The following is a 25,528-nucleotide window of genomic DNA, read 5'->3' as shown; positions in this document are numbered from 1 at the left end:
TTGAAATGATGGTTGCTAAATACTAGCCATAGCATTCATATGCTAGTTTTCATAAGTTTTTTTTTCTTTTTTTCCTTTTTCTTTTTGGTCTTTTTGAGACAGCGTCTCCCTATAGCCCCAGCTGGCCTGGAACTCACTATGTAGACCAGGCTGGCCTGGAACTCAGAGATCTGCCTGCCTCTGCCCCCCAAGCGATGGAATTAAAGGCGTGTATCACTACTCCCTGCAAATTATATTTTCTTAATTTCTTTTAAATCAGATAAGCTTTTTAGAAAGGGTGAAATGGGGCAAATGAATTAAACTTTTAAATTCTTAGCTGTGTCATTGAGGTTTTTATACAAAGTCCAAGATGAAAACTCATGATATTCCCAAGTTTGTTCCTTTGGGATTACAGAGATGTAGATGACCCTGAAAATCATATGTGTTTTAAGTTGCTCTTTTATTGCCTATATCAGTCACTCAATCACCCAGCTAGCAATCAGTCAGCCAGTTCATCCGTCTTGTTCCTTTTGCCTCTTTCTCTTAAGTCTCCTGTGATTTTACTTGAGAGAAGTGTAAGACTGTATTCACATAATGAAAGTTGGGTTCACCAAAATCTTTACAATAGAGGCATCCTGGTCTTATGTGAAAAATGTGGGATTTGGTAGCACACTAGTTAAAGTTTGAAATCCTGGCTTTCTTCCCTTGTTGTGTGTCCTTGTGCAAATTACTTGACTGCTGACCCTCAGTTTCCTTACACTGGTGTGGGGATTAGGGAGCACATTCAAAAAGCTTGCTATACAGTAAGCTCTTAAACAGTCATAGTTATGAGGTAGACTAGAAACTATTACTCTTAGGGAATTGTAGGTACAATCTTAGTGATCTCGTTTTATACCCAAACTCACAGTTCCCTTTTTAGTGGGTGTTTGGTTAAGCATTCTCTCTCTCCCTCTTGGTTCTGCTCACTGTATCCTTTGAAATTAGTGATTGGTAGCACAAAACACCTGTCCATAGGATAGAAGGTGGGCGTGCTGAGGGTTCAGTGAGCCTAGGACCATCCCTGACCTCTAAACTGCATGGGTACCCCTCCCCAACTAACACTCAAGTTGCCTGTGTGAGGAGTGATTTGTTGCGGCCTCTAACTGCTTCTTCTCTTCCTTCCTTTTTGTCATCCTGCAGTGTTCTGTGCCAAGGTCTTTGTGGCTAGGCTGCGCCAACCTGGTAGAGAGCATGTGCGCACTGAGTTGCCTGCAGAGCATGCCCAGTGTCAGATGTCTCCAGGTGCCTCTCTTCTTTCTTGTTGTAAATGTGTTTTTACGTATGCCATGAACATTTGTTGAAACTTGCAGTAGTGTGTTTAATCCAATGTTAAGTCTGCTAAATGTTCTGTGTAACCCTCTGCTTTCCTCCAGCCTGGGTGCCCACATGGAGGAGTTAGTACCAAGAGGGAGGGCCCTTCTGAGCAAGTGGGTCTTTGATTGGGCCCCTCTTGCTCCCCCTTTTCTGCTCCTGCGTTTTTATTCTTTTCTCCTCATCTTAAAGTTGTGATTCTCATGTTTAATAGTTGTGCGTGTGCCAAAAAGACCACAACAAACTGTGGTATTTCCCATTTAACTACCTTTAACAGTATTGAGTTGAGAGGGTTTCATAATTAAAATGGCGATTATTATTATTATTTTTTTCTATTTTGGAACTCACCCTTTTGTTTTGCCTTTTCTCCCTCATTCAAGAAAAAAAAAAGTGTGTGGGAGAATCACTAATATTATAAAATAAAGCCTCAGATTGAGTTTTATAGTTCAGACCACAGCTTTATGCTGCCAGTAACTGTTTGGGCCATCTTCCAAAAAAGGCCAGATCTGATACCTGTCCTCAGGGTCCACCCAGTTTTCCAGGCCGAGGCTGGCAGAGAATTCCACAGATAAAGTAATATTGGGTGGGGTGTTGCAGGGGTGGGGGTGGGGTTGCTCAGGATTAAACTGTTAGCAGGAGTGTAGCTGACCTCTTGGGATGGCTTCTGAGAAAGCCACGGCCAAAAACATTGTGGAAGCTCTATTTAGAGAGTGTTGAATTAAATGTGTCAATAGTAATATTTTTTTTATTACTGTATAGTTCAAACAGTTTGATGTATCTTTAAAATGCACAAAAAAAAAAAAAAAAAAAGTTCCTGGTGTCCTGTTGAGAATGCCCAGATTTAGGAAACGAGTTGGAGGGATATTGATGTCATGGGTAACCTCATTGTTGTCAGGCCTTCTGTTCATGTTGACAGCCTGTAAGTGGAGCTAGGGACTAGGAAGGAGGAAGTTTCCTTTATATCGGAGCTGGACATTTTATTTACTTACTGGTAAACTTTCTGAGTAGTACTGGTGTGGTTGTTGATGGAAATCGCTATCTTCAAAAAACTGCTGGAACTTATAGCACTTAACAGTTAGCTGGAGTTTAAATGCAACATATTGTCCAGTTGTTTTTAGGGTCAATGGCAGAAGATAGGTTCCAGGTCTTAGGATACAGGAGTTGAGGGTTTCAGTGACTCTGGTGTACTGTGTGATGTTTGTAAAAGCAGCTTACTCAAATGCCATGGAACTTTAGCAAGTACTGACTTTGTGTTCTTTCTTGGTGCCCTGGAATGGCCATTTGCATTTAAAAGTCTGTATCTTTGATGGTTGCATGAATATTATAGTTGATTTTTTTAGTGGGTTGACCTAGGTGTATCCAGAGCTGGAAATATAAGTAGGGGAAGAATTATCGTTATTAAGGCCATGAAATACAGATTCTTTTTTGTTGTGTTCAGTTTAAAGTAATTGACCAACAGAAGGCACCATTCAGTATGTCTTAGTAACAGTTGTCAGCTTTGTGGAGGTGTGGGTAAATGGGAGGAGGAATGGGTTCTTCCTGAAAATGTGAGAAAAAGCCTTAAAAGTTCTTTGAGTCACCTTCCTCTGAAAGTTATGTAAGAGAAAAAAATTGAAATGTTGCCTTCATTGGACCTTATTGCAGTTGAATGGGAGTAATACTGCCTTTAGAAGTGTGTAGGAATTTTGCTCTGGCTTTTACTTTCACTAGTGTGTGATTAGAGGCATGCAGCATGGAATTAAAGGCTCCGCTGATTGGAGTTAGCAAGTCATTATTTTGTTCCATGAGCAAACGAATCTGGAAGATCTTTTTTCCATTCGTTTTATGTATTATTACCATTTTAATAAAAAAGTGTATATGGAGCTTTAATACTTTTCTTTTAAAATCTAATTTGATTATTTTACTTTTTGGTTCTGGGAATTGATTGAACCCAGGCCTTATGCACGCTAGGTAAGTGCTATATTGCTTAGCTATGGCCCTCACCTTCATTTTGTTTTACGTGTGGTAACCCCAGTGTTCTTCTCACCACTACAGTCTCCAGACTGGCCTAAAGTTCAGTGTCTCATTTGGGTTTAGGCTTTCAAATGCCTGTTGCTTATGTGCTGCATCTTTGGTTCATCATAGAGCTGGCTCTCCTTGATAATGCAACACAGTCATTCAGAATCAACCCATGAAGAGGACAAAGCCTTAGTTGACTTTGTCAGGACTGTAGAGGTCCAGAATTATTGCACTGTCGTTAATAACTACAGCTTTGGCCAGTTATCCTGTCTATGTGACTAATTGATACCTTTTGAAAAGGCCAGGGTGAAGATAGCAGGGGTTTAGCATAATTTAGCTATTCCAGGTTTTTCCAACTGTGAGATGGGAAAAGAGGTAGCAGAGCTTTAAAAACCCACCACTTGTTACCTACTATATTTGTTGCTTCACATTATTAGGTTTACGACATCCCTGTCAGGTGCACGTTTAGCTGAGACAAAACTTTTATGCTGCCTGTTTCAGTTGTTTAGGGAGCTGTGAAATGCTGGAGCAGGCGTTTGAGCTCCATGGTGCCTCATTCTAAACGCTCTTCGTCTGTACTGGAGTGCCTCTTTTTCTAGTCTTAGGACTTTGTGGCAATTTTACTAGTGATATATAATGTGTGGTTTGTTTAGTTACCATTTATTTTAGAAAAAAAAAAAAGCCTGCTGATTCTAAAGAAAAAAACTGGTACCTCTTTTATCAAAATGAACGCCCCTGAATCTCAAAGCTAGGAAGGTTCCTGGGTGGATTCCTGCAAATTTAATGCCATGAGTATATACTGGGCACCTGGCATGTGCTATTAGCCTCTCCTGTGTACAGACGAGAGGCACATGTTTGCTTCCTGCTCTCAAGGAGCTCATTGTAGTAAGTAGAGCTGTGAATGAAAATCCAGACTGAAGCACATAGAGAGTGCTCTCTGATGTTAGCCAGATATCCTTTTAAATAATGTTGACCACTTTAAACTAGGCCTGACCCGCCACATGTTTTAGAACAGCTAGCCTGGAATGTCTGAGAATCTGAATCAGGCTGAGCTGAGTCAGTACCATTTTCTTCACATGTCCAGATTTGAGCAGTTGCTTTTTGTGTCAGATAATCCAAGACCACAAAGAGCATTAACTTGTCAAGACTCTGGCATGAGATTAACACTGATGCTGATGACCACACCTTTTATTTCCCACCTTCTGTGCTTTGGGACCTTGGATATCTTGTTTGATCCTAGGTGCTGAGGAATGAGTGAACCTAGGGCTTTACTGCATATGCCAGGCAAGCATTCTTCTGAGCCACACCCCCTCCCTCATGTGCTCCTTTATGGAAAAATTACCTGTGCTGATTTCCTTGTATGTGAAGTTACAGAATTGAATTGACTTGTCAGAAGTCACAGTTACTTAATTGGCAGAACTGGGTTATGAACCTAGATCTGGACAGCTGCATCAGGCTGCAGTGACAACTGGTAATTTGACAACTGTCATTTTTAGGTTGAAATTCTTAATTTTTAGTGTAAAAATGGAAAGGCTAGCACCTATGGCATGCAGAGGCTTTGTGCAGTGGATGGACAGTGTTCTCAGGGATGTGGTGTGCTCCTGGGCTGGGTAGAATCGGTGTTCATCGGGGTAGGACTGATCACTTGAAATGACAGTGAGGATCATGGGAATCAGACTTCACTGCCTTGATCCTAGCTGCCTTTGTGTATGTTGCTGGGCACTAGTGAACTCACAGTGAGCCATGGTGGTCTTGAGAATGCTGCATTTGGAATTTGGTGTGGCCACTGACCTAGATGGGACTTGTGAGGAGTGAGGTAACTTGGTAGATGAAACTGGGTTTGGAGCAGATAAACCTAGATTCTGTCCTGTTCTGACTGCTTAATGACTGATACTTTCCTTTCTAGAACCTGTTCCCTGATTGTAAAATTGAAGGTAGTTATTTATCTTGCAAAATTCTTAAGTAGAGGAAAATAATAGCTGCCTCATACTGACGGCTACTTTTGAGGGGATGAAAATCCATTTCTTTCTTTGCTGTCAGAGAATTCTTTATTCAAGAAGAGGCTTTTCAGCTTTAAGTTTCAGGGCCAGTTAAAGAGAAGCTCAAAGACCGTGCAGATGGTGTGGTCCCTGTGTTCTCCTTTTGTTCAGGGTCCGTGTCTTAGGTTGGACAGGGGCTCTTCCCCAACTGCCATTAACTCTTTTCTGCTGAGCACAGAGGATTTGTTATTTCCTCTTGATTATTGTACTCCAGGTCCAAAATATGAAGGCCTTAGATAACCTTTTAGAGTTCTCAGTGTTAGAGACTTTATAATATTTTGTGAGCATTAAATTTTTCTTTCCCTAAGAAAATTTGCAAAATACAGTAAAGGCTAGAGATGGAGCTCAGTGGTAGAACACTTGCCTAGTTTGCACAAAGTCTGGGCTCAGTTCCCAACAGCTCAAAACAGACCAGATACCTCTCCTGCCAAAGCCATTGGTGACCTCATTATCTGCCATCACTTGCTTTCCCATGCAGCCAGGCAGGTTTTGTCACTGGTGGTGGTGTTACTGTAGTGGAGGTGTTTTCACTGTCTGGAGGAGCCCAGTTTGGTTTTGGAGTCACTGGGGACATAAAAGAGGCCTTGGCATTGTGCTCCTCTTACCTCAGCACTGGTGGAACAGCTTGGTTTAGCCTTTCCATGGCAGGGCTCCTAGGAAGATTTTGTTTGGAAAAACTTTCTGCTGTGGAATGTTTAAGCACATGCAGATAAAGAGAAACGTTCAGCTTAATCTTGAGCAATTTTCAAACCTTCAACTTTGTTCTTTTTCTGAGATAATTTAAAAGTAAATCTAAAATGATGTAATTGAAAAAAAGAAAGTTTGACAAACCACTGGTTTCTGTTAGCATTTAAACATTAAAAAAAAATACAGTTTAAACAATTACAAATAGCAGTTGGTATTTAAAAAAAATACAGCCCATAGGTGTGGTGGTGTGAGTGTATCGCAGTACTCAGGAGACTTAAGAGAAAAATGTAGAAATCTGTTTTTTCCTTTTTTTCCTTATGGTGCTAGGATTGAAACAAAGGCCTTGCTGCCACTAAGTGTGTAGTCTGTTCTGGCACTGCACCCGCTTGCTGAGGCTGGGGCCGATTGGGAGCTGAGGCTAGCCTGGACTACATAGATTTTGACTCAGAAAACTAGAAATAGAGCCAATGAGATAGCTCAGAGGATAAAGACACTTCCTGCCAAGACAATGACTTGAGTTCAATCCCCAGAACCCACTTGGTTTTGGAAGAACAGTACTGACTCCCACAAATTGTCGCCCCCCCCCCAATAAATGTTAAAATTTAGAAACCCCAGGAAACTAAAAAGGACGTTTCTGTTGGCTCTAGGTTTTTCTTAGGACTTGCTGATATCACAGTTTCCCATTATAGTTTTAGGTTAAATACAAATAGAACCACTCTACATACATTCTTTTTCACTTAACATACATTAATCATATTTTCATGTTAGTACATAAAATGCTATTAAAAATATAGCTGCAAATATCCCAGTGTATTTAACTTTAAATAGCTGCTTCTCTATTGAAGGACTTTTTTGAAGGGGTGCTGGAGATGACCCCAGGGCCTCCCACATACTAGGCAAGCAGTCTTTCACCAGAGCCCCAGCCAAAGGGCTTCAGTGATTTGGTTTCACATGTGTCTGTGTGATTGCATCTGTACCATAAGATCCAGTAATGTAGTTGTACATCTGTATAGTGAGTTTGATAGTGCTTTCAAATACTACCCCTAAGAAACAAATGTCAACACTTTGCTATCATTGTGACTTTTTTTTTGTTGGTAAGAGGTTGTACAACACTACAATTACAGAGATTCCCTTCCCCCCTTTTTGTAATAGTAAGAATTAAGCTCCCCTAGAAAAACTTTATCAGCTTGCATCATATTACGGACATGGTTTATCATTCCTAGGTTTTGTAGGGTGACAATGAGAGACATGCGTGCTGCCCTTGTTAGAGAAGTGCAGCACCTTCCTTCCTTGCTCTCTCCTTTGGTGCTGGTGCCAGGCATGTGCTCTGTCACTGAGCTGTTCCTGCCCCTGCTCAGTGATTTGTCGGAAGGAGACAGTACTGTATCCTCTTAGCTATAGGCCAGGTGCTTTTTGGAAAGGATGCCAGTTTATCTCCTATCACTGTCGTAAGTTCTGGACACCATTTAAAATTTTCCAGTGCTCACTTTAAAATAAATATAGTTATTAAAAATAAAAAAATGGTGGCAAACAGTAACAGTAATATGAAGGATGAATCTTTTCTAGTATTACTTTAATCACTGTATAATATTCCTATTGTGCTATATAATATATAGCTATATTATTGATTTTAAGAAAACACTCTATTTAGATTACTTCCACTTTTTGTGACATTTTAGGCCATGTTTAAACCAAGTCATTGTCTAGCTAAATATTTGTAGTTGTTTCCTTAAGTAAAAGAGCATACATGCTAAAAAATTTAGGTTGCTAAATTGTACTTAAAATTTTTATTTATTATTTATTTATTTAATTTTATGTGTATGAGTATTTTGTCTGCATGTATGAAGGGGTACTTGGAGATGAACCTAGCGCCTCCCATATACTAGGCAAGCAGTGCGTGCAGTGCCCAAGGAGGTCAGAAGAGGATGTAGGATCCCCTGGAACTGGGGTTATGGATGGTTGTTAGCTGCCATGTAGGTGCTGGGAACTGAACCCAGGTGCTTTGGAAGAACAACCAGTGCTCTTAACCTCTGAGCCATCTCTCCAACCCATAAATTGTACTTTTGAGAAACTGGCTGAGATTATACTTAGAAAACCAGTGTCAGAGATTTCCTCTTAGTGTAGCCTAATTGAAACTGTGTATTGTAATTTTGTACTTGCCATTTTTTTAGAAGAAAAATGAAAAAAAAATTGATGTCTTGTTATTGTAATGCACATGAGCTTGATTGCTAATGAGGTATACTACATAGACCAATAGTTATTATTGGTCATTTCTATTTCTTGTCTCCAGTTACCTCTTCATACTCTTTCTACATTTTTCAGTTGATGTCTTCATTTAAAAACATTTAATATCCAGGCCAGGTGTGGTGGTGCATGCCTTTAATCCCAGCACTTGGGAGGCAGAGGCAAGCAGAGGCAGGCAGAGGCAGGGGGATCTCTGTGACCAGCCTGGTCTACATAGTGAGTTCCAGGCCAGCTGGAGCTACAGGGAGACTTTGTCACAAAAGGACCAAAAAAGACAAAAACAAAAACAAACCCCATTTAATATATATTAGTTTATTTTTTAATTTAAACTATATTTAATATAGAAAGAGTTCCTAAAATCAAATATATTAATTAAATGCTGCCACTTAGTGCACAAATCTCCCATTTGCCATTTGCCATTCAGATCTGTTCATGAGACCTGTGGCTTTGAAAGAAGTGCTTGTCTTATGGAATCATAACCTTTAGTGCTCTTCAAGAGGTTTTTGGAGTTAGGTTTGCATTCCAGCCCTCTGGTTTCTCTATGGCTATTTTTGCTCTATGCTGTGAACTAGGGCTCTATACTTTAATGGTAAGTCTGTTTTCTGTGCACTGTTCACTGGCTATTTCCCCTGGTTGAAGTCAGGCTCAGGTTTCACTTCCTGTGTGCCCTTGGCCTCTCATAGCGGTCTCTTTCAGCTTCTGTTCACATTCCTGTTGTCAAGATCAGTCATCTACCTCCACCCTAGCCCTGTCATGCTGTTGTGCCCTCTTGCATATGGGCTGCTAGTTAGAAAGTGTCCGAGTGATTAGTCTTTGGAAGTTCATTGTCAAACAGAAAAAAATACTGATTTTTTAAAAAAACTTTTCTGAATGAGTGATTTGATGTTTAAATTAAAATGTTAAAATATTACATTTCCAAGTTGTGTTTTCTGAAAACTATGGGGTGATGGGGTGATCTAAGATATTAAAGCAGCAGCAGGATGTCAAATATTAATATATTGAAGAAAGTTCTAATGTATTGCTTAGCATAGTGTCTGCTGTGTAGGGCTAGCCCTGAAGAATCCCATTTTGAAACTCTGCTAGAGAGGTAGGAGGCAGGTGGATTTCTGTGAGTTTGAGGCCAGCCAGGGCCACACGGGGAGACCCTGACTCAAAATTTAGTGTGTGTGTGTGTGTGTGTGTGTGTGTGTGTGTGTGTGTTAGAGACAATCATTAAAACCGCATCTTGCTTTCTAATTGTAACAATTTATGGATTCCCAAACAAAACATGGTAGATAAGATTTTACAATATAATTTTAGGATAAAGAAGCAGGTGAACAGATCTTAGGCCACAGTAATTTTTTTTTAACTTTCTGAACAAAAATCGTGTCCTCTACTTCATAAAACCATGTTTTCACTTGGTTTATTCTGTTTATGAACTAACACTTTTTTCTTAAGTATAAAGAAGCAATTAGCCATTTAGCCATAATGTGTCTTAATTTTATTATCTAGTCTGTGCTATTTTCACCCCAACATTTTGTTTCTATTATGGTATTAACGATTGTTTCATATACCATTCTCAGTTATAACCCTACTTTTAAAAACTGTTAATTGAACAGTATGGTACATATTAGTGAACTAAGCACCTCTACATATTTAATTTATTTTTTTGAGACAGGGTCTCACTGTGTAGTCAGGCTGTTTTTGAACTCCTGATCCTCCTGCCTCAGCCTATTGAGTGCTGGAATTACAGGCATGAACCACCATGCCCAACTTGGATCTGCATTTTTAATAACTTTTTCTTCTTTTTTTTGGTCTTTTTTTGAGACAGGGTCTCCCTGTAGCCCCAGCTGTCCTGGAACTCACTATATAGACCAGGCTGGCCTTGAACTCACAGAGATCCACCTGCTTCTGCCTCCTGAGTGCTGGGATTAAAGGTGTGCACCACCATGCCCAGACTAATAACTATTTAAAAAAATAATATTTTATTTATTATTTTTATTTTATGTGTATGAGTGTATTGCCTGCATGTATGTGAGTGCACCAGTGTCATGCAATGCTGCAGAGGTCAGAAGAGGGTGTCAGAATCCCCTGGAACTGGAGTTAAGGATGGTTCGTAGCTGCCATGTGGGTGCTGGGACTCAAACCCGGGTCTTCTGCAAGAGCAGTCAGTGCTCTTAACTGCTGAGCCATCTCTCCAGTCCCTTTAATAACTATTTTATTATCTAGGTGTGTAGTGACTTAATCAGTCTCTTATCAGTGAGCATTAAGATCATAAAATGTTAGTGTATATTCATGATTAATTCCTTAGGATACATTACTAACTGGAAAATTTTGAGGCAAAGGATGTGAACATTCCTAAAAAGTTCATATAAGCAAGTTTAAAGTTCATCCAGAAAGATTATTAGAAATGCATGATTGTAATAGAAATAAATGCCAATGTGAAATATTAGGAAATCTAGGAAAGCATGAAGAATACATTTGAAAGCCATTCTTTGTTCATTTTTTTCCCAACAATGAATATTTATGACCCTACTCTGTGCCACTTACTGTTGCAGGGTCTGAGAATCCAGGAATGTCACTATGGTTGTAGTGCTAGGGAAGGAACCCAGGGTCTCCTACACGCTTGCAAGTGGTCTCCCACTGAGCTGCTTTCCTAGCCAGGAACCAACATTTTAATATGAAAGGACTACAATGAGGAAAAGAAGTGTTCCCTGGTAATAAGTGCTAAGGAGAAAAGGGGGATGGGCACTGTAAGTTTGGCCAAATGGCTTCAGTTTTTCACGGAGTGTTGAGGAAACACTCCCTCTCTCTTCCTGAGAAGATGACCTCTGAGCAATGCCTGGCAGAGGTGAGCTGGGGAGCTTATAGCAGGGGCAAGAGAGGCCCAGGTGGTGGGAACAGCCAGGGTGCAGGCCCAGAGTGGGGTTACTTTGGTAGTGGAACAGTTAGGAAGCTATTGTCTGGCTCGAGGGTGGAATGAGGGCCAGTATGAGGCTGGTTGAGAAAGGAAAGTCAGGGAAAATTCTCTTAAGTTTTTAGGTCTTACTGTGCTTTGACTTTTCTTCTGCACAAGGTAAGAAATCACTAGAGAATTCTTACCAGAAGAGCTAACCTAACATGTGAACAGGCTTAGGCTGGTTGCTGTGAAACACCAGGATGACAAAGCAGAAGGAGGAGAGCAGTTCTAAGATAGACTAGAGTGCCAGTCAGGGCTTCTACAGAGCAACCAAACTGAGAAAGGGTAAGGAACCTGCCCTGTTACTATGGGACCAGCAAGTTTGAGTTTTGTAAGGCAGGCAGATTTACCCTGTTGCTTTCGTGATGTGGAATTCCCCTTAAAACCTTAGCCTTTGCTCTTTAAACATTTTATTTTATTTTTTACTTTTTATGTGTATGAGTGTTATGCCTACATGTATGTAAGTATACCTGAATCATGCAGTGCCCACGGAGGACAGAAGAGTCTGTCGGAGCCCCTGGAACTGGAGTTACAGATGGTTGTTAGCCACCATGTGGGTGCTAGGAACAAAATCCAAGTCCTCTGCAAGAGCAGCCACCACTCTCTTAACTGCTGAGCCATCTCTCTAGCCCTGTCCTTTACTCTTAAAAACGTCTGTTAATTGGATGAGGCTCAATTACACTATGGAGGGCAATGCTTAGGTTTTATTGCAAGTCAGCTGACTGTGTTAATCATACTAAGAAAATGCCTTCACAGAAACATCTGGATTAGTGTTTGGTTAGACCACTGGCCACCATAGCCAAGCCAAGTTATTGTGTAAAATTGGCCATCACCACCAGACTCCGGGTAGGGGGAGTGCCGAAGTGTAGAGTTAGAGATTTAGGTGGAAACACTTCGTGATGAAATGGAGAGAGAAGATGAGTGTCACTTTAACAGACATGGAGTAAGTCTTGTCAAACCAGTGCCATTTATAACAGTGGTATCTACCAAGAATTTACTGCCGATTTGGACGTTGGAGTCTAGTAGACTTGGAAACTAAAAATTTGTGTCTACTTGGGGAAAAAGCATTCAGCATATAAGCCAGTTTATTGGTGGAAAATGTAGGGAGCTCAACAGTGAGTGGGTGTTCACTTTAATTCTTTGAATAACTTTATAAACTAGGGATTAGCAGGTCTTTTTTTTAAAAATTAAAGATAGGGTCTCCCTGTATCCCTAGCTGGCTTGGAACTTGCTGTCTAGATCAGGCTAGCCTTGATCTTACGGAGATTTTACTGCCTTATCACCCCCTGTCCCCCAGTGCTCGGATTAAAGGCATGTACCATCACACCCGACTTGTAGGTGTATTTTTTAAAAATTTTATTTTATTAAAATTTTTTTTATTTAATATTTTTATTTTATGTATATGATGTATTGCCTGCATATAGGTAAGTGCGCTCATGTCGTGTAATGCCCGTGGAGGTCATAAGAGGCTGTCGGATCACCTGGGACTAGAGTTATGGACAGTTGTTAGCTGCCATGTGGGTGCTGGGATTCGAACACGGGTCTTCTGCAAGAACAACCAGTGTTCTTAACCACTGACCCATCTTTCCAGCCTTCGTAGGTCTTATTTTATCTATGAGAAAATTGAGACCCGGAGGGAGGGAGGCGCCTAGATTGACAGCCAGTCTCTGTTGGTCTTATACCTCACTGCTTCTTAAAGTGGAGTCATTGTGCAATGGTTATATGCATTTAAATTGTAAACAGACTTTTCAAACTCTTCAGACATGTATGCCGTAAAAATGCCATTTATGTTTCAATGAGTAGCTTATGTAACCAAGTATCTCTGCAGAGGCCTTTTTTGACTGGCACATCTAGAATAGCTTTCCGCCTTCTGCTCTGTTCCACCACTCCGTTTATTTTTTCTTTAAGCACTTGGCCTTGGCTGAATTATATTGCATGTTTGTTTTTTTTCCTGTCTCTTGCCCTGCTCCATCCCAATTCTGAGAAAAAAACAGGTCATGTTGTCCTGCTCACTGCTTAGTAAACACAGTTGTTTATAGAATAGTTCCTGGCAGGTAGTAGATACCCTGTAATCATTCATTGACTGAAGAGTTAGCAGAGGAAGCTAGAAGGAGAGGGAGAGGCCAGCCAGCTCCAGCCTGGTTGTGACTATATGACTTATCATTACTGGTCTTCAGAACCAGGGCATCTTTGGACTTGGGTTTTTAAGTTCTGTGAATCTAAGTATTTCTGCAAAAAATAACTTTGGGAAAAAATTGGCTTTGCTTTTTAAACCAGCTAGTTGCATTTTTGGTTTGTTTTTAAAAAGTACTCATTATATAATACATACTCTATCAAAAATTGGGGTAAAAGTAGAAAGAAAAATGAGAACTAATCTTTACCTTAAGAAGTGTCATAATTAACATTTTGACCTGTTTTGGCTTTTAATATATCCATATGTTTTACATAGCTATTTTATGAGTATAATTGTATATGCCTTATTTAACCTTTATGCCATGTACACTTTTCCAGGGTGTTTATGCTAATCTTTTCCTGTAATTTCTCCAAAGATGATTTTAAATGACATGTTTTTAATAAGCATTCCGTAATACGTCATTTATCAGAGCATATAAAAAATTATTTTTATTTAACGTGTGTGAGTGTATTGTGTGCATATCTATAAGTGCGCCTGTATTGTGCAGTACCTGCGGAGGTCAGAAGAGGGCATCGGATTCTCCTGAAAATGGAGTTACAGATGGTTGTTAGCTATAGTGTGGGTGCTGGGAATCCTTTGCAAGAGCACCCAGTGCTCTTAAACTGCTGAGCCATCTCTTCAGCGCTGGGCATATGTAATTTTTTAATTATCACAAAACTAATTACCATCTTTATATATAAGTCCTTGCCTTAATTTTGAATTACTTAGGGGCTAGATAGGATGGTACGTGTTAAACTGTTTTATAGAAAGTGTACATCTCACTGTATCATCACTAAGATTGTGCATTATTTTGAGAAGTTTTGGTAAAGCTACTGCTCTCTTGAATCCAAGTTGACAGACATAATTACAAATGGCAGCTCTTTAGCAGGAGGCAGAGACAGGCAAATCTCTGTGAGCTCTAGGCCAGCCTGGTCTACATAGTGAGTTACAGGACAGCTGGTGCTACAGGGAGACCCTGTCTCAAAACGACTACAACAACAACAAAACAACAAAAAACCCAATTGGTAGCTCTTTGCTCCTAGCAATTTGAGTATATGTTGAGTTGGCTAAAGTCATAGCGTACTTAAAGCAGATCTACTTCTGGATACACTTGGCCATGAAAAAGAACTCCAGAGACATTTTTAAACACACAATTGTGCCAGCACCAACCCAAGTCTTCTTAGTGAGCTACTTGTGTTTGGTGTCTAGAGTTTTGCATTGAGATTATTCAGTGAGAATGGGGTTGTCCACAGATACGTCCAAAAAAACTGACAGTCCCATGTATCTTGTACTGTACCGAGGACTTACTAGATCCCACACATCATGCTCAATGCAGAGAACAAACTGGCAGTCTTCCTAGATGGAGTGCATGTATGCACTCCCTACTTTATTTGAGGAAACTTCCTACCAGGAATCCCTTACTACAGTCAAAATTTCTTTTATTGTAGGATACTTATTAGTTGCTTAATTTGGACTCCTTTTTTTTTTTTCGTCTTTTTGAGACAGGGTCTCCCTGTAGCCCCAGCTGGCCTGGAACTCACTATGTAGACCAGGCTGGCCTCACAGAGATCCACCTGCCTCTGCCTCCCAAGTGCTGGGATTAAAGGCATGTGCCACCATGCCTGGTTATCATTTTTAAGATGACAGGAATGAAAAATTGAGAGTTAAAGTAGTAGTGTCTGTGATGACTAGTAGGAAGGTGTCATGTAGTTTCAAAGAAAAAAAAAAGACTTGGTCAGAAGAAATATTGCCCACAGGAGTCCTGTAGAAACCACAGGAGGTAGATGGAAGCTGGTGTGCTCCTCAGGGTTGTTGTTAACAGCTTGGGGGAGTCACAGGAGCCTGGTGTCCTTAGTCAGCACTGGTCTGAGGTACTTCTTTCTATTATTATTATTATTATTATTATTTATATGTGTGTGTGCCCACAGGTTCCTGTAGGGGTCATAGGACAACTTTGTGAAGTCAGTTCTCTCCTTCCACCTTTACATGGGTTTTGAGGATTGAATCCAGGTCATCAGGCTTGTACACCAAGTACCTTTACTTGCTGAGCCATTTTTCTGACTGAGACCTAAGATCATCTGACAGCTCTGGTTATGGAAGGAATGGGGTAGCTGAGGGATGACCAACCACTTTTTGGTTGGATTTGAGGTTCACTGTATATAGTATGCCTGGTACTGTCAGCCTGGTCAGAGCCCGTGGCTGGGAGGGCATAGGCCCTAGTGGGGAAGCCACTACTGTTGTTTTGCTGACTGGACACAATGTGCCTTCTGAATATTTTTGTTCAGTGCTGCTGTCAGTTTTAGTCACAGGTTTATTTTGCAGTGGTAACTGCAAAGACTCATAAGTGGTCAAAATGCTGAAAATAATTGACTCTTAAAAGTTGAACTCTAAAATGAGACTTATGTCATTCCCTCTAAGGCTCAGGGAACATTGTAGGAGAGGGTGCAGCAATAGCTGGAGGAAGGGGTGTAGCGTGGTGGAACCCTTTATTCCAGGCATGAAATGGCTGTTGTGTTTTTGAACTCTCAGCAGTTGTGATGGTCATCATAAGACTTGTGCAGTATTGACCCATCAGCATTCTGTCATAGGATTAGGGGAGGGTATCATGAAGCTCCATCCCTACCTGCAGATAAAAATGCAGTTAATGATCAGGTGTGGTAGTGCATACCTTTAATCTCAGGACTTGGGAGACAGAGGCAGGTAGATCTCTGTGAGGCTGAGGCCAGCCTGGTCTACATAGTGAGTTCCAGGCCATCTGTGATTCCAGGGAGATTCTGTCTCAAAAAAATCCACCTCCAAAAACCTACCAAAACAAAAATTGCAGTTAATGGTTTCTTGGGGAGAGACATTTTCAGTGGCATAGCCACTGGCAAAATGCCCATGCTTCTGTAACTAACCTCTCATTCATACTTATGCAAGCAGCCCCCATAGAAAATCAGTGGGTCACCAAAACCAGAACAAAACAAGAGAAAAGGAAGAAAAAGATACGGCAATGGAAGAGAGACTGGTTGGGAAGAGGAAGGGGATTGTGGGGACAAGAAAGGGTTATAAGAGAGATGGCTCAGCAATTACAAGCACTGGCTGTTCATGTAGAGGACCCAGGTTCAGTTCCCAGCGCCCACATGGCGACTTAACAACTGTCTGTAAATTCAATTCTAGGGAATTTGGCACCATATTCTGGCTTCCTTGGGCATTGCATGCATCAGGTGCACTTACATACATGCAGGCGAAACAGTCATACACATAAAATAAGTAATCTTTTAAAAAGATTAATTACTTTAAGAAATAAGTAATCTTTTTTCATGGCTCTGTTTTTCGGTCTGTTTTTGCAGAAGACCCGGGATCGAATCCCAGCCACCCACATGGCAGCTAACAACTGTCTGTAACTCCAGTCCCAGGGGATCCGACAGCCTCTTTTGTCCTCTGTGGGCATTGCACAACACGGGTGCGCTTACCTACATGCTGGCAATACACACATACACATAAAAATAATAAAATATTAAAAAATCTTAAAAAAAATTTTATTATTTTTATGTATATGAGTGTATTGCCTTCATATATGTGAGTGCACACATGTCGTGCAATGCTGCGGAGGTCAGAAGAGGGCGTCGAATTCCCCTGGAACTGGAGTTAAGGATGGTTCATAGCTGCCGTGTGGTTCTGGAAATTGAACCCAGGTCTTCTGCAAGAGCAGTCAGTGCTCTTAACTGCTGAGCCATCTCTCCAGCACCCCCCCCCCACATAAGTAATCTTTTAAAAAGGAAAGGGTTATGGGAGGTCTTAAAAAAACAGAAAAAAGACCCCAGAATTTTATTTGTAGAAAGGATTTAATTCATGTGGCGGGGGGGTGTATGCATGTTCACATGGCACACTTGTGGAAGCCTAAGTTTGCATGTAGGGTGTCTTTTTTAGCCTGCTTACCCTGCTTACCCTGGGCCTCTCCTGTCTGTTTCTCAAGGGCTAGGATTATAGGTGGGGGCCATGCCTGCTCAGATTGTTACATGGGTTCTGGGGCTCTTAACTCCAGTTCTCAGGCTTGCAAGGGAAGCAATGAGCCATTTCCTCAGCCCCAGAATTTAATTCTTAAAAAAAAATGTTTCTTTATACCATTTTAAAAAGAAGTCTAGGGCTGGAGATGTAGGTCAGTGGTAGATAGCTTGTCTGCCATGTACAAAGCCCTGACCTCAATCCCCAGCACTGCACAGTGGGAAAACACGGGAGAGTGCTCAAAATATGTCAGCACATTCATTCTGGTGGATATGATCCCATAATTTGAAGTATTGGATATTAGGCTTATAGAAAATTTTCAGGTGTGATACAGAAAACTTTCTTCAAAAGCTTAGAGGTGAAACTGGATGCTGCTTGATACTTAGTGTACATCTCTTATAAAGGAGGGTCTTCCATGTAATAGCAGTAGAACTCTCCATAAAGTGACATTGACGTATCACTGACATTACTCTTTAGTCCCTACCTGAGTTTCACCAAAGGTCCCAAATTCTTGTATAGCAGAGCCACACAGTTCAGAATGATGCATTGTCTTTAATGTCATTCTCTTTCAGTTTGGGCTGCTTCTGTCTTTGCTGAACTCTTAGGGCCCTGACAGCCCTATGGATTGCAGGGCAGCTGTTTGGTACTGTGTGTGTCAGTGTGGGTTCTGTGTGTGTCTTTGGTGGAAGCAGCACAGGAGGGATTGCTGTTGGCTCATTGCATCCTGTGGGTGGCACATGATGTGACTGGGTCTTGTGAGTAGTGATAGCTTGTGTTAATAGTGCCAAGTTTTCCCTTGTAAGTCAGTATTTTGTGGAGCGGTTCTTTGAAGCTATGCAGATGGATGGTTTTCATTAGAATTTCATTTTTATATATTTTATCAGTATGGATGGTTTTCTGTTTTATTCTATAAGTTATAGTCTCTTATTCTTATTTTGATCATTAGATCGCTCAGTTTGGCCAGTAGGTGCTTCATGTCGCTCATGTTTGATCCACTCTCATAATTGTTCTAACTGCTTGGTCCATTCTGGTACAGGACGTCCTGGCTCCTGCCATGTTTTCTATTCTCAGCCTCAGAAGCAGCCATCTTTCCAAGAAGCCTGGGTTTCTGTTCATGAAGGATGACATTGATCTTGAGGGAAAGTGTGCTTAGCACTGTTGGAATGTCATTGTTTCTGTGCCCAGCCAATTGTGTTAGGAAATAGAACATTTTGTTTCTCTCTTAAAACCAGCCTCCTTTTCTATGAATTTTTACCCTGTCAGTTCATGCTAATGGAGACAGCTCTAGTAGCCCCACAGATTTCACTTTAACCTTCCGTTGGCTCTCCCCTCCTCCCCACCCTCACCTAGAACTCATGATGATCTTCTGGCCTTGGCTTCCAAGTGTATACTAACCAGTATGAGCTACCACACCCAACTTTATAGTTGTTCTAACAGTATCTCTCAAATGCCTGTGAGGACTGTGTCAGCAATTTTAATTTATTTTATTTTATGTGTGTGCATGTTTCGCCTGCATGTATGAAGTGCATCCATGTATGCAGTGCTCACAGAGGCCAGAAGAAGGTGTCAGATCCGCTGGAACTAGAGTTCTGGTTGGTTGCTAGTTGCCATGTTGGTGCTGGTAGTGAAACCTCCTCCACAAGAGCAGCCAGTGCTGTCAACTGCCGAGCTGGCTCTCTGGCCCCTTGTTTGTTTGTTTGTTTTCAGATTAGTGGTAGTAATAACCCAATAGGAAGAATTGGTGTCTTAATTTATATTTCTTTAGTGAACTGAATGCTTATTTTCTCTTCCTTTAAAAGTATTTTCTTTACTCTCTTAGGGGGTACTGGGGATTGGGCCTAGGGTTGGGCCCTAAGGATTAGTTTCTTGCATGATAAACTGCTGATCTGTACTCACTGCCCCAAGTCTTTCATATTTTTCTAGGTTATTTCTGTTACTTTTTTTTTGTGTGAACCACTTGTTCTAATTTTCATTTACTTTTGTTTTGTTCTGTCTTAGTGAGACAGGGTCTTACAGTGTAGCTGAGGCTGTCTTGGAACTCACTGTGTAGCTCATGCTGGCTTCAGACTCATGGCAGTCTTCCTGTCTCAGCCTTTGTGGGATACCCATATAGGGTAACCCTTTGTATATCTGTAACTCCCTTTGTTAGCAGAATGAGCTGTGCTGTTGACCTGCAATACTTTTAGCTTCGTTTGTTTCAGCTGATGGTCCATCTCTCCACCATTCATTGTTGACCTCACCTGTATTTGCATCAACAGGAACAGAATTCTGACAGTCTGAACAGCACAAGAGGGCAAGGCGAGTTAATATACTAAGGACAGTGCTGCTAAGGAGATTGCCTGCTGCCCTGACTCCTTGTCCCCAGAAAGTGTGTCTAAACTTGGAACTTAGTAAGTTAGGAGAAAACATGTAGCATTCATTCGTACCACTTTATGAGTTAAGTGAACATTTCTGCCTGTTTAAGGGGCATGTTTATGTCTTTAAAAATGTCTCTGGAGGTAGAGGCAGGTGCATTGGGAGGCTGAGGCCAGCCAGGGTGACAATGCAAGTTTTAGAGTAGCCTTGGCTACATAGCAAACTCCTGTACACATGTACACATGCATGCATGCACACATGCTTTTGGGTTTCTTTATTCAGTAATGAACAGGTACATGTATATATGTTTTCTTACTGCTTTTAACCACACAAAAGGAAGCATGCAATGCCTTTTCATTTAAAAGTGTGACAAAAATTATTCTCTTATCAGTCTATTGAAGTCATCCTCCTTCATAATAATATTCACTTGGGTTCATATGCTATAGGTTTTATTTAACCAGTCTTAGGTAAGCATGTAAGCTGTTTTCAAGTTTTTACAAAAATTATAAACATGTTCCTGTGAATAGCCTGTGCATATGTATTTTCATATTGTTATTGAATTAGGATTTCTTCAGAGAAAATTCCCAGAGGTAGAGTTGCTAGATGAGAAATAAATGCATAGTTCACTTTGTTAGTGTTGCATTTTCCTCTCAGAGGCTTGTGCACATTTCCTTCCCATTAGTAGATGACAGCGCCTGCCTGCTTCCCCACAACTCCATCGACAGCCTGTTTTCATATTACTGAGTATTTGACAGTAAGTTGGGAGAGAAATGTGCAGGTTTGGTTTGTGCTTTTTTTTTTGAGACAGGGTCTCCTTATAGCCCCAGCTGTCCTGGAACTCACTATGTAGACCAGGCTGGCCTTGAACTCACAAAGATCCACCTGCCTCTGCCTCCCAAGTGCTGGGATTAAAGGCATTCGCCACCATGCCTGGCTCTGTTTGTACATTTTTAGTTATATTGTTACAAGCAAGTCTTCATGTCTTCCCCTACTTAAAAAGATTTTTTTTTTTTTTTCGGTCTTTTTGAGACCGGGTCTCCCAATAGCCCCTGTCTTGGAACTCACTATGTAGACCAGGCTGGCCTTGAACTCACAAAGATCTACCTGCCTCTGCTGGATTAAAGGAGTGCATCACCACACCTAGCCTGTTAAAAGGAAGTTTTAGAGACATTAGTCCTTTTATCTGTGACTTTCCTTGTTTGCCACTTTCCCCATTTCCTTCTTTGCATCTGGATTTTTGAGTCATTGTTAAATAGCTTTTCCTACACCTATGTTTTAAAGGTCTCACCCATGTTCTCTTTTGGTTCTTAAGCTTTCATTTTCTAGTTTCTGATCACTGTGGGATGTCCATGTGTGTTCCTTGAGGTATGGACCTGACAGGAAGATTGCCAAGTTGTTCAGCAGTTGCCCTGCAGACCCTGCCCTGCCATCAGATGGCTCTGCTCTCAGGTCAGGTGCTGTATTTCCAGGTGTATTTGGTCTGTCTCTGGACTTCCTGCTGCAGTAGGCCAGCATGTGGCCCTGTGTGTGTAAATGGAGTGGTTCTGGCACAGCCAAAGAGGAGTTGAGTGGCTGGGACAGAGACTGAAGCCTGCAGAGGCTGAGGTGTTGACTGTCTGACCTTAGAAAGAAAGGCTTGCTGCTCCTGCACTGGGGACTCCAAAAAGCCACAAAGTCGGAGGCTTAGCTGCTTGCTGAATGAATTGCTAGAACTAATCACCCAGCAGCCCTTCCTCCCACCCTCCCCACTCCCTCTCCTGAGTAATTTTACAGGTTTATTTTTCCATATGAACTTGAATATCTACTTGTTTTGCCCCCAAAGCAGCTTTTTTGTTATTTTTGAAGGTACCCACACAAATTAGGGAGAAATGTCCTCTCTATAAGGTCGAATTATCTTTTCAGCAACAGGTTATAAAACAAAACAAAACAAGACAAATAGAGAAGTCTACAGAACAATTAGTCCGTAGAAACACATGAGACCAACCTGGTTTACAAGGGAATTTCCCCAGAGCGTCATAGAACACGGAACACAAGGCACTACACGCTGTTCTGTAGCATTGATTTTGAAGGAAAATTACTTTTTAATGGGAGTTACTACTAGTTTTATTTTTTATCACAAACTATTACTTTCTAATCTTTCTCCTTTATGAGGCTTATTTCTTTGTGATTTGGCATATGAAACAGATTTTGTAAATTTGCAGGCATGTTTGCAAAACAGATTTATTTTGAACCTCTATTAGTAGGCAATATAAAATTTGATACCTGCTTCTCAGATCTGCCCACCTTATCAGTGACATTTATTTATTTTCCTCTTGTTCTGAGAATAGTGTATGTACTATATTTTCAGAATCCCCCCACCCCCCCACCCCCTGATGCTGGGGATTGAATTCAGTCCTTAGTGCATCTAGGCAAGCACTCTGCCACTGAGCTACATCTACCCAGCTGTTTTCATTCCAGGTCTCTGCTTCTTTTAGCTATCCATGATAGATTGTCTTTATGCTTTTATTTGTGATAAAAAACAAAACAACCTTTTAAAGTTAGAATGGTTTGTAATTTTGTTTTTATTTATAACGTTAAAATATTTCTAACTTTTGGTTTCTTTAAAAAAATGAGGGTGGGGCCGGGCGTGCTGGCGCAACACCTGTAGTCCCGGCACTTGGGAGGCAGAGGCAGGCGGATCTCTCTGAGTTCAAGGCCAGCCTGGTCTACGTAGTGAGTTCCAGGACAGCTGGGGCTACAAGGAGACTCCGCTTCAAAAAGACCAAAAAAAAAAAAAAAAAAATGGGGGTGGAGTAAGATGGTCTCCATGTAGACCAGGTTGGCTGGCCTGGATCTCACTAGAGCTTCACCTGCCTCTGTCTCTACCTCTTCCTCTGTATTCTGAGTACTGCCACCACCCTACCTTTTCTGTGTATCTTTATGCCAGTATCCAGTATCACCATTTCAATTACTACAGCTTTGTAGTGAGTTTTAAAATCAGCTTCAATTTCAAAACCCCCCTCCCTTTTTTTTTTTTTGTCTTTTTGAGACAGGAGCTCCCTGTAATCCCAGCTGGCCTGGGACAGACTTTGTAGACCAGGCTGGCCTTGAACTCACAGAGATGTGCATGTCTCTGCCTACTAAGTGCTTGGATTAAAGGCATGTGCCACTACTCCCAGCAATTTCAAAAGCTCTTTAAACCCAACTTTATTATTACTTTCCACAATTTTTCTGCTCTTTGTGGTCCTGTGAGAGATTCCCACAGAAGTTTGCAGATGAGTTTTCTTTCTCCCCAAGCCTTTTTGGAACTTCGTTAGATATTTTCTTGTCTATAGATTGCTGTGGGTCATATTGACAGTGTGAGTCTTGCAGTCTGTGGACATGGAGTGTTTGTGTCTTTAATTTTTTTCAACAACATTTTGTGCTTGTCAGTCAAAGTGAATGGTACAGAATTAAAAATTGTTTTCTTTTCATTCTTTTCACTTTTTTCTTCATCCCTTCATTTGATTCAAGTTTTCTTCTGGTATCATGGCTCCCTGTCTGAAGTACTTTAAAGCTTCTTGGATTGGAGCCCTGAGAACTGACTTAGAGCCAGGAAACTAAGTGAATGAACCGTATCAAGGAGGAAGAAGTGCTCATCTTTGCTCATAGGTCATGAAATGTAAATTGATCACTAGATCTACTAATTTAAAGTCTGTGCTTAGGAAAATACATGACTAGGTGGGGGAAATCAAAGTCAGTTTGGTCATTTGGTTAAATAGAGGTTCCCAAGCAGCTTCTGCCTTTGTGGGAAACCAAACCAGAGGTAATTGTAGGCACAGAAACTCATTATAGCCCTTAAAAATGAAAATGTAGATAAACAGTGACATGCATACCACATGAACAAAACAGTTACCAAAGGGCATGTCTTAGACAGTTTCTATGTATGTGCATTGCTCTTTTTGACTTGTATACAAAATGGTGCAGTGGTTATAACCTCTGCGAGGCACCATTTTGGTTGGTTAGTGTTTTAAAAAAATATTTGTGTGCCGGGCGTGGTAGCGCATGCCTTTAATCCCAGCACTCAAGGCAGAGGCAGGTGGATCTCTGTGAGTTCAAGACCAGCCTGGTCTACAAAGTGAGTTCCAGGGAGACCCTGTCTCAAAAAGACCCCCCCCCCCAAATTTTGTGTGTGTGTGTGTATGTATGTGTATGTATGTAATGCCTGTATAAATCTTTCACATATTTAGAATTTAATAATTTTTTTTTCACGTCTTTTTGAGACAAGGTCTCCCTGTAGCTATGGCTGGCCTGGAACTCACTATGTAGACCAGGCTGGCCTTGATTTTACAAAGATGCACCTGCCTCTGCTTCCTACAAAATTTAATTTAAAAAAAAAAAACAACTCTTTGAAATTTAATTCTTTCAAGAACTTAGGATGTACTTTTGTGTATTGTTTTCAGTAGTGTAGTACAGTGGTGACATGCCACCACAAGTCACCCTTAGAATATTTTTGCTGTCTTCATAGTGCAAGCTACTCTTTTGCTCACTTACTAATACTTTCAGGGGCTGGACATGATGACTCATCCAGCAAATTTCCTGCTGCTTGAGGACCTTAGTACCCACATAAAAGCCAAATGCAGCTGTGTATGTCTATAACCTCCGTTCTGGGGAGGCAGAAGCAGGAAGATCCCTATTGCTCACTGGCCAGCCAGCATAGCCAAATCATATAGCTCCAGGCTAAGTGAGAGACCATCCTTCAAAAAAGAGTACTTGACATTCTTAAGCAGTGTATAACAGGAACAGAAGTTGGGGCTGGAGCGATGGCTCAGTGGTTAAGAACATCGCTTGTTCTTGCAGAAGACCAGGGTTAGAATCCCAGCACCCACATGGCAGCTAACAACTGTCCGTAACTCCAGTTCCAGGGGATCTGACACAGCCTCTTCTGTCCTCCGTGGGCATTGCACGGCATGGGTACACTTACCTACACACAGGCAATTCACGCATACACAGTATATGGAGAAATTGAGTAAGAATCCCATTCCAAGAAACTTGGGTTGTATTCTGATCCAAAACCAGGTACAAAGGAAAAGGACCCTTACTTTGGCTCATCTGTAAGAATTATAGATCACTGACATTCTAATTAGATGTGATTTCTCTGGCAACAGCTCTGATGGGTTATGCAAGATGGATGGGGTTTTTCATTTGCTAATAAAAGATATGAGTTGTGTGTGAGGGGATGGTAGGACGAGGGTGGGAGTGGACGAGGAGATCTGAGTATAATCAAAATTCATTGTATGAAATTCTTGAATCATTAAAATTTCTCTTTAAAAAAATCCAGGTATGGTGGTAGACGCTTTTAATTTCAGCACTCGGGAAGCAGAGGCAGACAGATGCCTGTGAGATAAGGCCAGCTTGGTTTTATATAACAAGTTCCAGGCCAGCTGGGACTACAGGGAGACCCTGACCCCAAAAGAAACAAAACAAAGGATGAAGAGTGATCAAGAAAGACACCCAACATTGACCTGTGGTTTCCACACACACACGCACAGGTGGCATGCACATGTGTGTACACCCACACAAGCATGTGTATGTACCACACATAATGCTTTTAATGAATTAAATTACTTTACTATAATGCAAGTTATCAAATTTAATAGTTATCGGTTGTGTTTAAGAAAACTGCCAATCTTATAATCATTAAAATATTTTATGATTTATTCTGATACATTTATCTTTTACATTTAGATTTATTTTTTTCTTTTTGATCCTTTTTTTTTTTTTTTTGTCTTTTTGAGACAGGGTCTCCCTGTAGCCCTC

The 25,528-nt window shown here is 41.0% G+C and overlaps 1 protein-coding gene across 7 annotated transcripts in view; it reads left to right on the top strand.

Annotated features, from left to right (window-relative positions):
* Positions 1 to 25,528, top strand: part of Fbxw11 (F-box and WD repeat domain containing 11) — a 141,163-nt gene that overhangs the window by 32,233 nt on the left and 83,402 nt on the right. For 3 of the 7 annotated variants that reach the window (XM_029554859.1, XM_008850763.3, XM_008850758.3), the window contains exon 2: positions 1,159 to 1,260. The exons of the other annotated variants lie outside the window; for them this stretch is intronic. In XM_029554859.1, coding sequence (XP_029410719.1) covers positions 1,159 to 1,260 — 102 coding nt within the window. The remainder of the gene's footprint in view (positions 1 to 1,158; positions 1,261 to 25,528) is intronic. 7 annotated transcript variants of the gene reach the window in all.

Source organism: Nannospalax galili, unplaced genomic scaffold (genome assembly GCF_000622305.1).
Source record: "Nannospalax galili isolate Female #2095 unplaced genomic scaffold, S.galili_v1.0 scaffold104, whole genome shotgun sequence".
NCBI lineage: Eukaryota > Metazoa > Chordata > Mammalia > Rodentia > Spalacidae > Nannospalax > Nannospalax galili.
This window is presented reverse-complemented; position numbering and strand designations above follow the sequence as displayed.